The following is a 14,895-nucleotide window of genomic DNA, read 5'->3' as shown; positions in this document are numbered from 1 at the left end:
TATCTGCTGCAGAATTTCTGAGAAAATGTTGGAGACGGAAAAAGGAATATGGAAAACGGAACAAGCAGCCTCTCGGCTGAGATAGCTCCGCTGTTAGCAATGCACATTTCAATTAAAAAACAGAAGATATCATTAGAAAATGAACAAAATGTATAGTATCAAAACAATCAGACTTGCAGTTTTCAACAAGAAGTGGAAAATATCACTTTTTACCAAAAAATGACAAAAATATTCATCAAAATTAGAGAATTGAAGATATCATCACAAAATGAACAAATCTGAGAGAGGTCCACATGTAGTACCTATATATGTAGTATCAAAGCAATTGGACTTGTGGTTTTTAACAAGAAGTCGAAAATATCACTTTTTACCAAAAATGATAAAAATATTCACCAAAATTAGAGAATTAAAGATATCATTACAAAATGAACAAATCTGAGAGAGGTCCACATGTAGTACCTATATATGTAATATAAAAGCAATTGCACTTGCGGTTTTTAACAAGAAGCCGAAAATATCACTTTTTACCAAAAATGACAAAAATATTCACCAAAATTAGAGAATTAAAGATATCATTACAAAATGAACAAATCTGAGAGAGGTCCACATGTAGTACCTATGTATGTAATATCAAAGCAATTGCACTTGCGGTTTTTAACAAGAAGTCGAAAATATCACTTTTTACCAAAAATGACAAAAATATTCACCAAAATTAGAGAATTGAAGATATCAACATGAAATGAACAAACCTAAGAGAGGTCTACCCAAGGTACATATACACCAAGTATCAAAGCATTCAGGCTTGTAGTTTTCAAGAAGAAGTCGAAAAAGTAAAACATTGACACGGACGACGACGGACAATCACTCATATGATAAGCTCCGCTCGACAAAGTCGACAGCGGAGCTAAAAAGGAATATGGAAAACGGAAAATGGAAATTTGACATAACCTGAATTGTAAGTCCCCTTTTTCAGGCTGCGCCTGAACAGGAACTAAAAATATCCACCACTACATTGCAACAATTTGTTGACAGCAGTACTGCTTGCCTGAGTGACCATTGCAGGTAACAGACTATTACATTGGTTTTTCTAACTCTTTTAGGTAAGGTAAATTCACCCTTAAACTGTCTAGATATAACATTCACCATTAATTTTTTTCTCAGCATAAGAGAGTTTAAATTTTCAAAAGATACAGATTTAGAATTAATATTTTGTATCAGTGTTCTCCCTAGGTTACAAATAGTGTGGCAGTACTGCCATGCAATCCTGAGACACCACCATGCTTAAAATCATTACCACCATGCTTGATTTCCGCACCTTTACTATTGTCTATGATTTCCACAGGTATTGTTCTATGAGACACATCCTTGCCATAATAATAATAATAACCAACAGAAATCAGAAGGATGCTAAGTTTATTTGTGTCGGCATGTACTTGTTGCAAGGTTTAGTCTAATTACGTAATTCACTGATTATGCCACAGGTGATGTCAACAATATAATGTTTGAAGAAAAGATCATCTCAATGTCAAAAATAAATTGTAAATAAAATCGAAAATTGGAAAAAAAATGTTGAACATGCTTTTCCATTGTAACTGGTTTATTGGAATCTGTAAAACATCACAAATACAAGCTGTCTGTACACTGCCTTACCGATCACACCATGACTGATATCCGACTTGAAAACAAAAATCGCTTGAAGAAATAATTCTGATTCCAATGTTGAAAATAACACTTTTATGAAAATACTAATGACTGAAACATCGATGTAATCAAAAAATCATTGCAGGCTTCACGCAAGACCACGAAAACTGTCAAAAAGTTCAACTTGCTTTTCATCATGGCTGGTGACCTTTTAGCCTCCCTTATTCACAGACTGCAGCCTAACTGTCATTGAGGGAACTCTAATCATAACGCTATGTCGAGAGAACTGAAATACTGCATTCTGGGTAGACGTTTTTTGATTGAGATAACATACAAGGCTGCCACGATTGTTTACAATCATTGCAACGTTCACTTTCTACTACGACCAGGGATATTTTATACAGTTCAGTCGTTATTGTTGTCAATTAACGGAGAATCTTCCATTACATATTTTGCCACTATTTTTGCTCAATGGATGAGTACTTTATAATATTTATTTTTCTGATTCAAGCCATGACACACGTTTTTATTCTATTAAAGCTTTTAACATCTCTTAATTTTATTTTTATCTTAGGGAACTGATCATTACCACCAAGCCGGTTTCCTGTGAGTCTCCTGCGGCATGCGTTTCTTTACCGTACCGGCCGTTGCTTTACCGTACCGGCCGCTGCTTTACCGTACCCGAAGGTCATTAGCCGTACCGGCAAGGCCGTTACCGTACTGGCAGGAGGCAATTCACACTTCTGACAAGTTAATTTATGCATTGATTTTCCGGTTTACCGGTAAAATGCCGACCTGTTTAAATTTCAGTTTTATGCACAGGATCGCCTGAGAAAGCAAAACTGTAGAATTAATTTGAGTAGAATTTTAGTTTGTAGTTACAGTCTGTTTATAAATCATTTTGTTCATGTTTGCTATGCAGTAGCTTTCGAGGTCAAATACACCACCAGGTCAATTTGTTGCGTCTTTTTATTTGTCAGAGATTAAACTTTACCATTATTATTGCATAATATTTACATTCAAGTTGCGCGTGATAATGCTACACATGATTTTTTTGAGACCATGGAGCTCCCAGTACGTCCATGTGAACTGTTGGATACGACTACAGACGGAACTGCGTCTTTATTTTATACGATATTTTTATTTTTTTTAAATTGGGATCAGTGCTCCCAAATCAACTGAGCCGACAAAGTGGGTTACAAAAATAACAGTTCCATGAAAGTGGCTATATTTGTGTATGATGAATCCTGAGTCGGTAGTTTTGGCATGTAACCTAATGGTTTTGGTTATTGTTAAAAATGCACAGTGCAGACGTAATTTTGTTTTCATTTTTTCACTTTATCTGGGGCCAGTGCATGTGTGCTTGGATGTTTTTTTATTCAGTGATTGGGCTAAATATTTGACGACGTTGCCAACGTATTCAACATACGAAAATAGCATGTGTGTGCGTTTGCGTGAATGATAGATGCAGACGAGATTTCTCGTCGCAACGCGTTTTATTAGTTTATTTCCAACGCGAGTGGTCGGCGCCTTTGATTGCGTTTAGTTTGTTCTTTCATTCGCAAAATCTATCGCTGGCACCGTTTATTTTGTTATGTCTCACAACTGAATGTCCAAGCTGACTTTGTATTGGCTGTAATTATATTTTTTTTGTAAAACAAAAAAAAGTCCCGACCTTTCCAGTCTAAATCGTATTCTGCCCCAAACCAAACAGCCCTTTTCAGGGCCAATCACATGTTCCAAAAAGAGATATACCGGCACACTTGCACACTCTGTTTTGTTATAATAAAGTTACATTGGGGATTGTTGGAGGAGGTGTGTAAATATCGGGTAAATATGTTTGGACAATTCCATAAGCAAACTCACAAAATGAGGTCGAAAAGCAATAGAAAAATGTTGACCTAGAGCAAGGTCAAATTCCGTTTTACGCACTTGAATTTTATCTGGACTACGTGCACGCGTTGCGCGTGTTATTGTCAACAAAGTATCAAAACAGATTTTCGAACGCCCAAGCCCGAATTTAAATACACGTGAGCTCGGCCAAGCGAGTCACACTGACACATTATGCAAGTATCATCGAATTCATGCGACAGGTTGAGACGTTTTATTCAACGTCGTGGGTAAGCTACGATGTAGGACTGTCGTTTTATAGCGTTACAGGCGATCATGAATATGTGAATAACACACATATATTGAAAAAAAACATGAAATTTCAGAAAGACTTTTTTATTTAATTTATTTATTTGTATTTCGACGGTTGTCCGACTTTCTTTCCACTGTGTGAGCTACTGACAAATATAAACAAATAATTAACCCATGGGGTCCTCTAGTCGACTGGGACGTAACACTCTGTTGTACAAGTCATGTCCTTTTCAAATTATTCACTTTCAATGGGTGGGTAAAAAAAAATTCTTATTGTTTGCAAAATGCCCAATTAATTCATGCATGACTCACGGTTACCGGCAGGGCGCCGATCAGTTACCGGGGCTTTGTTTACCATGCATTCATTAATCGAAGGTGATAAATAGTCGGTATTGGTCCTATCAGTACGGTAATTGTCCGGCCGGTACGGTAACGCAACGGTCGGTATGGTAAAGCAACGACCGGTACGGTAAAGCAACAACCGGTACGGTAAAGCAACGACCGGTACGGTAAACCGAGTCAAACTCACAGGAAACCGGCTGGGTGGTATTGATCAGTTCCCTTATCATAGTTTAGTTTATTTAGCTGCTGTATGTTTAATGACTTGTATTTTATTTTATTTACCATACTGCGCCCTCTGATAGCATAGTAGTGTAATAAAGTTATTATTATTGTTATAAATTTATAAAACTAAAAGTAATACAGAGAGCAGTTTACGAAAAATGTACAAATATCATGAATAATAAATAATGTAAATGACATAATTATTATGAAAATTTGTCGCCATCCTTTTACCAAAATTCTGAGAACACTGGGTATCAACTGGTATTGATTAAATACTTACAAATATATCTTTCTGATACTCACCATTTCGTTTAAGTGTTGGTCTTACAAATGGATCAATTCTGACAAACTCTAACTGTACATCTTTAGCATCAAATGGCTGCCATTTACCATTTACTAGTTTCTCTATTACAATGCTGTATTCCTGGTAAAACAACACAAGTAGTTATAGATATATATCAAATATATGTAATCATTCCATATTTGGAATTCGCATTTCATTATATGGTAGGATGCAAATCGCAAAATTATGGCACGCTGTAACTTATGGGGGGTTTACGGTGGCAGATATATTATAATAAACTATCTTTATATTATTTATTTTGTAAAGGTTTTATAAGTTTAGGGTATGCAAATAAAAATAATAGAAATTGTAACATGATCAGAAATAGCAAAACATGCCTATACTTATAGAAATACTGCACCAAACAAAAAGCCTGTCATGAAACTTCTTAGTGATGATCTCCATGGATCCTTGTTCATTTGTAAAGCTTATGTTATAAGTACATTTTGCACAATCTGGCACACATCAGTTTCAACTGATCATTGCGTTTTGTGATGCAATCATTTTCAAGTGACCACTGCGTTTTGTGATGCAATCAGTTTCAAGTGACCATTGCGTTTTGTGATGGAATCAGTTTCAACTGATCATTGCGTTTTGTGATGCAATCAGTTTCAACTGATCATTTCGTTTTGTGATGCAAATCAGTTTCAACTGATCATTGAGTTTTGTGATGCAATCAGTTTCAACTGATCATTGCGTTTTGTGATGCAATCAGTTTCAAATGATCATTGCGTTCTGTGATGCAATCAGTTTCAAATGATCATTGCGTTCTGTGATGCAATCAGTTTCAAGTGATCATTGCATTCTATGATGCAATCAGTTTCAAGTGATCATTGCATTCTATGATGCAATCAGTTTCAAGTGATCATTGCATTTTTGTGATGCAATCGGTTTCAAGTGATCATTGCATTTTTGTGATGCAATCAGTTTCAAGTGATCATTGCATTTTTGTGATGCAATCAGTTTCAAGTGATCATTGCATTTTAGTGATGCAATCAGTTTCAAGTGATCATTGCATTCTGTGATGCAATCAGTTTCAAGTGATCATTGCGTTTGTGATGCAATCAGTTTCAAGTGATCATTGCATTGTGATGCAATCAGTTTCAAGTGATTATTGCGTTTTGTGATGTAATCAGTTTCAAGTGATCATTGCATTCTGTGATGCAATCAGTTTCAAGTGATCATTGCATTCTGTGATGCAATCAGTTTCAAGTGATCATTGCGTTCTGTGATGCAATCAGTTTCAAGTGATCATTGCGTTCTGTGATGCAATCAGTTTTAAGTGATCATTGCGTTCTGTGATGCAATCAGTTTCAAGTGATCATTGCGTTCTGTGATGCAATCAATTTCAAGTGATCATTGCATTTTTGTGATGCAATCAGTTTCAAGTGATCATTGCATTCTGTGATGCAAACAGTTTCAAGTGATCATTGCATTTTTGTGATGCAATCAGTTTCAACTGATCATTGCATTCTGTGATGCAATCAGTTTCAAGTGACCACTGCGTTTTGTGATGCAATCAGTTGCAGATGATCATTGCATTTTGTGATGCAATCAGTTTCAAGTGATCATTGCGTTCTGTGATGCAATCAGTTTCAAGTGATCATTGCATTTTTGTGATGCAATCAGTTTCAAGTGATCATTGCATTCTGTGATGCAATCAGTTTCAAGTGATCATTGCATTCTGTGATGCAATCAGTTTCAAGTGACCACTGCGTTTTGTGATGCAATCAGTTGCAGATGATCATTGCATTTTGTGATGCAATCAGTTTCAAGTGATCATTGCGTTCTGTGATGCAATCAGTTTCAAGTGATCATTGCGTTCTGTGATGCAATCAGTTTCAAGTGATCATTGCGTTCTGTGATGCAATCAATTTCAAGTGATCATTGCATTTTTGTGATGCAATCAGTTTCAAGTGATCATTGCATTTTGTGATGCAAACAGTTTCAAGTGATCATTGCGTTTTGTTATGCAAACAGTTTCAAGTGATTATTGCGTTTTGTGATGTAATCAGTTTCAAGTGATCATTGCATTCTGTGATGCAATCAGTTTCAAGTGATCATTGCATTCTGTGATGCAATCAGTTTCAAGTGATCATTGCATTCTGTGATGCAATCAGTTTCAAGTGATCATTGCATTCTGTGATGCAATCAGTTTCAAGTGACCACTGCGTTTTGTGATGCAATCAGTTTCAAGTGACCACTGCGTTTTGTGATGCAATCAGTTTCAAGTGACCATTGCGTTTTGTGATGCAGTCAGTTTCAAGTGATCATTGCGTTCTGTGATGTAATCAGTTTCAAGTCATCATTGCATTTTGTGATGCAATCAGTTTCAAGTGATCATTGCGTTTTGTGATGCAATTAGTTTCATGTGATCATTGCGTTTTGTGATGCAATCAGTTTCATGTGATCATTGCGTTTTGTGATCATTGCATTCTGTGATGCAATCAGTTTCAAGTGATCATTGCGTTCTGTGATGCAATCAGTTTCAAGTCATCATTCTGTTTTGTGATGCAATCAGTTTCAAGTGATCATTCCGTTCTGTGATGCAATCAGTTTCAAGTGATCATTGTATTCTGTGATGCAATTAGTTTCAAGTGATCATTGTATTCTGTGATGCAATTAGTTTCAAGTGATCATTGTATTCTGTGATGCAATCAGTTTCAAGTGATCATTGCGTTCTGTGATGCAATTAGTTTCAAGTGATCATTGTATTCTGTGATGCAATCAGTTTCAAGTGATCATTGCATTCTGTGATGCAATTAGTTTCAAGTGATCATTGTATTCTGTGATGCAATTAGTTTCAAGTGATCATTGTATTCTGTGATGCAATTAGTTTCAAGTGATCATTGCGTTCTGTGATGCAATTAGTTTCAAGTGATCATTGTATTCTGTGATGCAATTAGTTTCAAGTGATCATTGCGTTCTGTGATGCAATCAGTTTCAAGTCATCATTCTGTTTTGTGATGCAATCAGTTTCAAGTGATCATTCCGTTCTGTGATGCAATCAGTTTCAAGTGATCATTGTATTCTGTGATGCAATTAGTTTCAAGTGATCATTGTATTCTGTGATGCAATTAGTTTCAAGTGATCATTGTATTCTGTGATGCAATTAGTTTCAAGTGATCATTGCGTTCTGTGATGCAATTAGTTTCAAGTGATCATTGTATTCTGTGATGCAATTAGTTTCAAGTGATCATTGTATTCTGTGATGCAATTAGTTTCAAGTGATCATTGTATTCTGTGATGCAATTAGTTTCAAGTGATCATTGCGTTCTGTGATGCAATTAGTTTCAAGTGATCATTGTATTCTGTGATGCAATCAGTTTCAAGTGATCATTCCGTTCTGTGATGCAATCAGTTTCAAGTGATCATTCCGTTCTGTGATGCAATCAGTTTCAAGTGATCATTGCGTTCTGTGATGCAATCAGTTTCAAGTCATCATTGCGTTCTGTGATGCAATCAGTTTCAAGTCATCATTGCATTTTGTGATGCAATCAATCAGTTTCAAGTGATCATTGTATTCTGTGATGCAATCAGTTTCAAGTGATCATTGCGTTCTGTGATGCAATTAGTTTCAAGTGATCATTGTATTCTGTGATGCAATCAGTTTCAAGTGATCATTCCGTTCTGTGATGCAATCAGTTTCAAGTGATCATTGCGTTCTGTGATGCAATTAGTTTCAAGTGATCATTGTATTCTGTGATGCAATCAGTTTCAAGTGATCATTCCGTTCTGTGATGCAATCAGTTTCAAGTGATCATTGCGTTCTGTGATGCAATTAGTTTCAAGTGATCATTGTATTCTGTGATGCAATCAGTTTCAAGTGATCATTGCGTTCTGTGATGCAATTAGTTTCAAGTGATCATTGTATTCTGTGATGCAATCAGTTTCAAGTGATCATTGCATTCTGTGATGCAATCAGTTAAGATACTGATGAAGACAAAGAACTGGACATGAGATTTTCATAACATACAACTTATAAATACTATAATTGTAAACTCACCACGTCATCTTCTACTGTGTATGCTACTGGTGGGGTACTTTCTCCAACTCTGTGATGTTTGACTCTACCAACTCTCAGAACACCATGTTCTTTAAATACCCACTGAGACAGAGCAATGGCGACCTCTTCATTAGCTGATTTGCCATATCTATGATTGTAATGTTCAGATACAGTAACCCTTTTTTAATCAAGTCAATACACGAGTACAAGAAAAGGGTTAAACGTAGCAGCACATCAATACAGAATCATTAGAATCAGATTGTGCATATATTATATCTTGTCTTTGTAGCTATTTTGAACAAAATCTGTCAAGTGTGAGAAATGATTAAGAACACATAAAAATTAACACAACATGGCCACTATTGGTTATTTTGAATCAAATTACAAAAAACAAACAAAATAACATCAGTAACTTGATGTTTATATTAAGTGAGTAATATTCCCAAGTAACCTGTCGGGCCAGGGCATGCCCAAGTAACCTGTCGGGCCAGGGCATGCCCAAGTAACCTGTCGGGCCAGGGCATGCCCAAGTAACCTGTCGGGCCAGGGCATGCCCAAGTAACCTGTCGGGCCAGGGCATGCCCAAGTAACCTGTCGGGCCAGGGCATGACCAAGTAACCTGTCGGGCCAGGGCATGCCCAAGTAACCTGTCGGGCCAGGGCATGCCCAAGTAACCTGTCGGGCCAGGGCATGCCCAAGTAACCTGTCGGGCCAGGGCATGCCCAAGTAACCTGTCGGGCCAGGGCATGCCCAAGTAACCTGTCAATTTAGGTTTTCTTGACAAAAATGGTCGCCAGCTGGATAAATTGTAATGAAAAGAACATGCAACCCATTATGTAACTTTGTACCAAATATTTTACAAAAATGTGTCAAGGCATGCTTGAGAAACATGCCTATGGGATGGGTGCTTACACATGAAGAAACCCCAAAAATGCAAGACCATGTTTCCATCTAAGCCTAACAGGGACTAAGGAATACCTAGGAATGAATTGGATAATTAACATTATATAATTGACAGAGATGGCCATGGAGGACGAGAATAGACAGACTGGTCGAAATTGAACCCATTGTTTTCTTATTTACACTCACTTTTGTGATCCAGCAGTTGCCTTTTGCACAGGTGACTGGAAAAATTCATCGCTGAATAAATCCACTGATCCAGAAAAGACAACACGAGCATTATTCCTTGCCTGTAATGCAGCAATCAGTAATGTATTCCTACCAACAGCATGTGGGTACTGTAATAACAAGCATGGAGTCAGAAGTGGCATTTTCTGAAATGTGGATACATTTCTGTGATAGGTTTTGTTAATTTACTTGTAAATCAACATTTCTCCAATTACAGTTGAAGACCTGTACTACTTACAGCATTATTATTGAAGTTGGAACTATGTCATGTTGTTACATCTAACTATTTTTATATTTCATTTGAAAAGATACTATTGAACATTGCAATATACGTCTCAACAACTCCAAATACAGATATTAATCAGTTTTTATTTGTCATTAGCCATGCATACAAACTTTAACAGTATCATATAAAATGTGCACATGGCTGAAAAGTCTTGACTTCTTATAACTTCACAAACTTTCGAACACCATAAAAATTATACCTAATTGCTATGCTTTAGATAAAAAAAATGTTTGCTATAGCAAGGTGATTTTCTGCTCACTGCGGGATCTTGCATGTCAAGCATTATCTACGCTATGAACTGAACGTTGTAATTCGAAAAGCCAATCTTATTTATATTATGGCATTGAGATTTCTTCACTTTATTGAAATTGAGCATCATCAAATGTGTTTAGCACATTTAGCTTGAAAATGCCCTCAAAAATACTTTTGTGTCTGTTAAATGTCGGGTGATGTTTTGACGCCACTACGACCTTTGTTTTTCTTCAACTCATGTTTGATGTCTCCTATAACGTTGGAATAAAAAATGGTCTTGATGGATACCCATAATTATTTACTATAAAACAGGTTTGGCTGAATGGATGCTATCCTTATAATAAACTATTTACACAAACATTGATTAATTTTATCTTGTCCATTGTACTGCAAATCAAATCAAAAGATTCATATGCAAGCGGATTTGGTAAGATACTTAAAACTTGTTCAGGAGAGAGCACAATTTCTAAACTTCTAACTTACCTCACTTATTTTTTCATCTGGAAAAAAAGAATATGATGAAGATGATGCATGTAATACATCCAATGCCAATTCATTTTCTGGATCTGCTGTCATACTGCACAATACAAACAATACAGTTTATGGTTAAAAGTTGACATAACAGTCACAGAACATAAACTGTTTTGGCATAATGGTAGTCAGTGTGTGTAGATATGTGTCACATGACAAAGCATGTCAAAGATGCGTCTCCAAAGCAGCAATTCTTGAAACAAAACATTATCTAAATCCAATTTATAAAAGCAGGTAACAAGAATCAAGGTTATATGATGTTCAGTGTATGTAAGTAATGCCCGATTTAAATCTGACAATAACTATAAATAACTTACCCAACACCTCTGAACAGTACAGGTGCATTTTTCTTGGGACCTACAATAGTAGGAGCATCAATGAGACCTGAAGGATCAGCTACTATAAGTGTATGCTAATAAAACAAATAAAAAGGAAATATTATTTGAACCCGAGTCAAATTATTGCGAATCAGTTCACATATAATGAAGCAAAAGGGGACAGAAAGAGAGTCAAGGAGAGAGCAGGGAGGGGCAGGGGCAATAAAGATAAGCAATGCATGGCACAGTCCCCGTTAGTTATCAAATTTAAGATATATAGTTTTGTTTATAGTAATATAGCTGGAATATAACCATGTCAGGAATATGATTTTTTTAACATTAAAAGGATTGACATTTGTATCTGATCGTCAAACAAGTATTGTCTATATTGAGAGATATTGCTCTGGAACAGCATTCAAAATCAGCCATTTTGAATACATGTATATATATAACATGATGTATAACGAATATATAAAATTTTAATATAATTAGTCAAAGCATTTAAGAGATATGGGTCTGGAAGCCCACTCATTAAAACAAAATGGCCGCCAGTCGGCCATTTTGAGTGTTATCTGAAAAACAAAATTATTTGCATCAATGTCCCATAATGTCTAATGTATATATCAAGTTTGATATATGCTTGATTTTGATGATTTTTAGCACAAAAATGACCGCCATTCGGCCATCTTGAATCAGATCTTGAAACAAATTGACGTGCATATGTATAATATCATGTATGATGTATGTGTGAAGTTTGATTGTGATTAGTTCAGGCATTTCTAAGATACAGGTCCGTCCGTACGAACGGACGGACGGACACACGCATGGCAAAACATAAGTCCCTGTTTTCGGACTGTGTCTGAACGAGGACTAAAAAAGAAAGGGGCCAAGGGAATGAAGAAGGAGTTCAGGAAGAGAGGCAAGGAAAGCAGGAAGAGGGTGGAGGCAGGTGGTTGGGGGTGCAGGAAGAGGGTGGAGGCAGGTGGTTGGGGGTGCAGGAAGAGGGTGGAGGCAGGTGGTTGGGGGTGCAGGAAGAGGGCAGAGGCAAGTTGGTGGGGGTGCAGGAAGAGGGCGAAGAAAAATATTCATGAATTGCACGTATTATAATGAGGTGGGCGCAGAAATACATGCACACTGCAGACCCAACATGGCGGCATGTTGAAATTTGAGTTTGTCGTAATCGTCGCTTCTAATTCATCACAATGTGTAAAAAAATAACTCGTACTAGTTGTAGAATAAAAAAAAAAAAATCGGCTGCTACAATCAGCCGACGTCTTGTAGGTCAGAGGTCAGTTGAAGAGACGTTGTGATTGGCCTAGATGATTGTCAATTCAGACACTCATTAACATAATTACCCGTTGAAAAATCAACGGGTTCCTGCAGTGTCGATAGAGGGTTATGCAGTTGCAGGTGATTTCACACTAACACCTCCATTTCGCGTTTTTTTTAATTTTATTTAAACTACAAAAACAAATTAATCGCCCCGACTGCGCCAGTCTAGTTGTAGGGGTGCAGGAAGAGGGTGGGGCAGATGGTTGAGTGCAGGAAGAGGGTGGGACAGGTGGTTGGGGTGCAGGAAGAGAGTGGGACAGGTGGCACGGTACGAGGTTTTACCCAGAATTCAACACGTTCTGTACCAACGCATATTGCCATGCGCAGAACTGAAAATTCTGGCATCGTTCTGCGCAAACACAGTTTTTAGCTCGTGAGTTGTTTCCGGGTCCGCCTTTCCATGTGCTTATCGTGCGATTTATTGTACCAATATCACATTTTCTGGACGTATTCCTACACAAACATGCTAAGAGCATCCAAAAGAGTCAAGCAGGCAAGTTTAGCCACAAAATCACGTGGGAAATTGGCTTCAACTGCTCAGTCGATTGCCGATGTTGTCGTCGGCACACAAGGTCGTTCGCTTTCTGATCTTTCTTCCGAGATTTTGACTCGAATATTCGGGTTTTGTTGCTTTTTTAATAACAGTGATGACGATAGTTCACAGTTTGAGAAAGTTAAAACGATCTGCTCACTTCGAATGGTTTGTAGGCAATTTTATACTATCGCGTCGAATGATTTGTTCGTTATGGGGGGACGACAAGCTCTACTGCCAGCCGTGCTTTTCACAGATTTAAGCTGATGAAGGCGAGATCGCTCGTTGCTTGTGAAATAGGGCAACTTTTCGATTTGATCATTCAAAAAGGGCCATCTCAAGTAAGACAAGTGGTAAGAAATTTGCTGGAAAATTTAAAGGGTCACGAATGGGACGATTCAAAGAAATATTTGTAAGTCTCTCTTGCAGTTCTATTTAGCACGAAAAGATCAGCAATTTTAAGAAAGCCACTGGGAGTCAAGTGAAAAGTTGTCTGGATTTGATGAGTGCCCTTTGGCAATTACGATTAAATAAAGATAAAGCATTTGCCAAATCAGTATTATCTGTATCATTTTTCAAGAAGATATTCTGCCTCCTTCTGTTAAATTGGCTTTATTAGCAACACACCATCTTCCCAGAAATTAGATCAGACTACAGATGACACTAAATTATGGAATGATTCTGAAGCAGAACACATATTTATCCATCTAGGGGGCGGTCTATCTGAAACTGACTATGATGGTTTAGAGAAATCTCTGAGAACACAAGAAAATGTTTCAAGAATTCCCAGATTAACCACTTTGAGAAATAAACGGTTCCACAATATGGTGTCAGAAACTGCCTCTCAAAATAAAAAGGGCTGGTTTGTTCATGATATTGAAGGCCTGGTTTGGAGAAGTGTCCTCAACATATTGACTGAAAACAAATTGGATTATGACCTTGATGATGAAAATGAGAGACAGAAGTTAGAAATAGTTGTAGGTGAGGGTGGCGACACTTTCCAAGATTTCAAGGGAGTGTCCCAAAATTTCAAAGTATCTGCCATCAGTGGTGCTATACGTCTGATAAAATATAATGGTAATGAAGTATGGAGAGATCCAAATGCACAGTCTGATGCAAGCCGCATTTCATTTGTCATTATAAATGCCCCAGAGAGTGATACACTGATAGAAGTTGATATTCTTCCTGTTCTGGCATGCACTGAAAAATTTGACCAACATGGTATAAAGGGGATGAAGTACTGTAGAAAACTGGAAGGAGATGAAAGTATAAAAGTTTGGTCTTGCAGAGAAAGAGTACCATTTTTTTCTGCAATTCATGTTTGGCTACAGTTCATAAATGTCACAATCCAAATCATGAATGGAATATGTCTATCACTCTTGCGGATATGAATTCATGGGCAGAAGAAAAAAGTAATGGTCAGAGTAATCATCCTCTTATAAAGTATGACCCCATAAATGAATACACTATGGATCACCTTCATGCTAAATTGAGAAACGTGGGTAAACTAATTGACGAGCTCTTCAACGAGGCTCAAAAAATCGACCAACAACTGGAATTTATACAAAAGTTTGCAAAGTTATCTGAAGATCAAAAACATGATGTGAAGCAATATGAATCAAAACTGGTCGACCAATTTGATACCAAGGTTGAAATTAATGAAGCAAATCATTCAGAAAAATTACTTCAAGTTACTAAAAAGGATGATCTTAACAAACTTGATAAGAAACTTGAAGCAGCTTCACTAGCATTTAAAATTAAATACACTGAACACACTGAAGTGAATTTGTTGGATTCTGCTGAATCACATTTTGAAATTTT

General features: G+C 37.0%; 1 protein-coding gene across 1 annotated transcript in view; it reads right to left on the bottom strand.

Moving 5' to 3' along the window:
• Positions 1 to 14,895, bottom strand: part of LOC100376777 (dolichyl-diphosphooligosaccharide--protein glycosyltransferase 48 kDa subunit-like) — a 54,008-nt gene that overhangs the window by 13,297 nt on the left and 25,816 nt on the right. Inside the window, exons 5-9 of the mRNA XM_085508598.1 lie at positions 11,211 to 11,305; positions 10,846 to 10,939; positions 9,786 to 9,934; positions 8,697 to 8,844; positions 4,651 to 4,771 (exon numbers count right to left, since the gene is read on the bottom strand). Of these exons, the coding sequence (XP_085364724.1) occupies positions 4,651 to 4,771; positions 8,697 to 8,844; positions 9,786 to 9,934; positions 10,846 to 10,939; positions 11,211 to 11,305 (607 nt within the window). The remainder of the gene's footprint in view (positions 1 to 4,650; positions 4,772 to 8,696; positions 8,845 to 9,785; positions 9,935 to 10,845; positions 10,940 to 11,210; positions 11,306 to 14,895) is intronic.

The sequence above is a fragment of the Saccoglossus kowalevskii genome, chromosome 15 (genome assembly GCF_978046115.1).
Source record: "Saccoglossus kowalevskii chromosome 15, keSacKowa6.1, whole genome shotgun sequence".
NCBI classification, from domain to species: Eukaryota; Metazoa; Hemichordata; class Enteropneusta; family Harrimaniidae; genus Saccoglossus; species Saccoglossus kowalevskii.
This window is presented reverse-complemented; position numbering and strand designations above follow the sequence as displayed.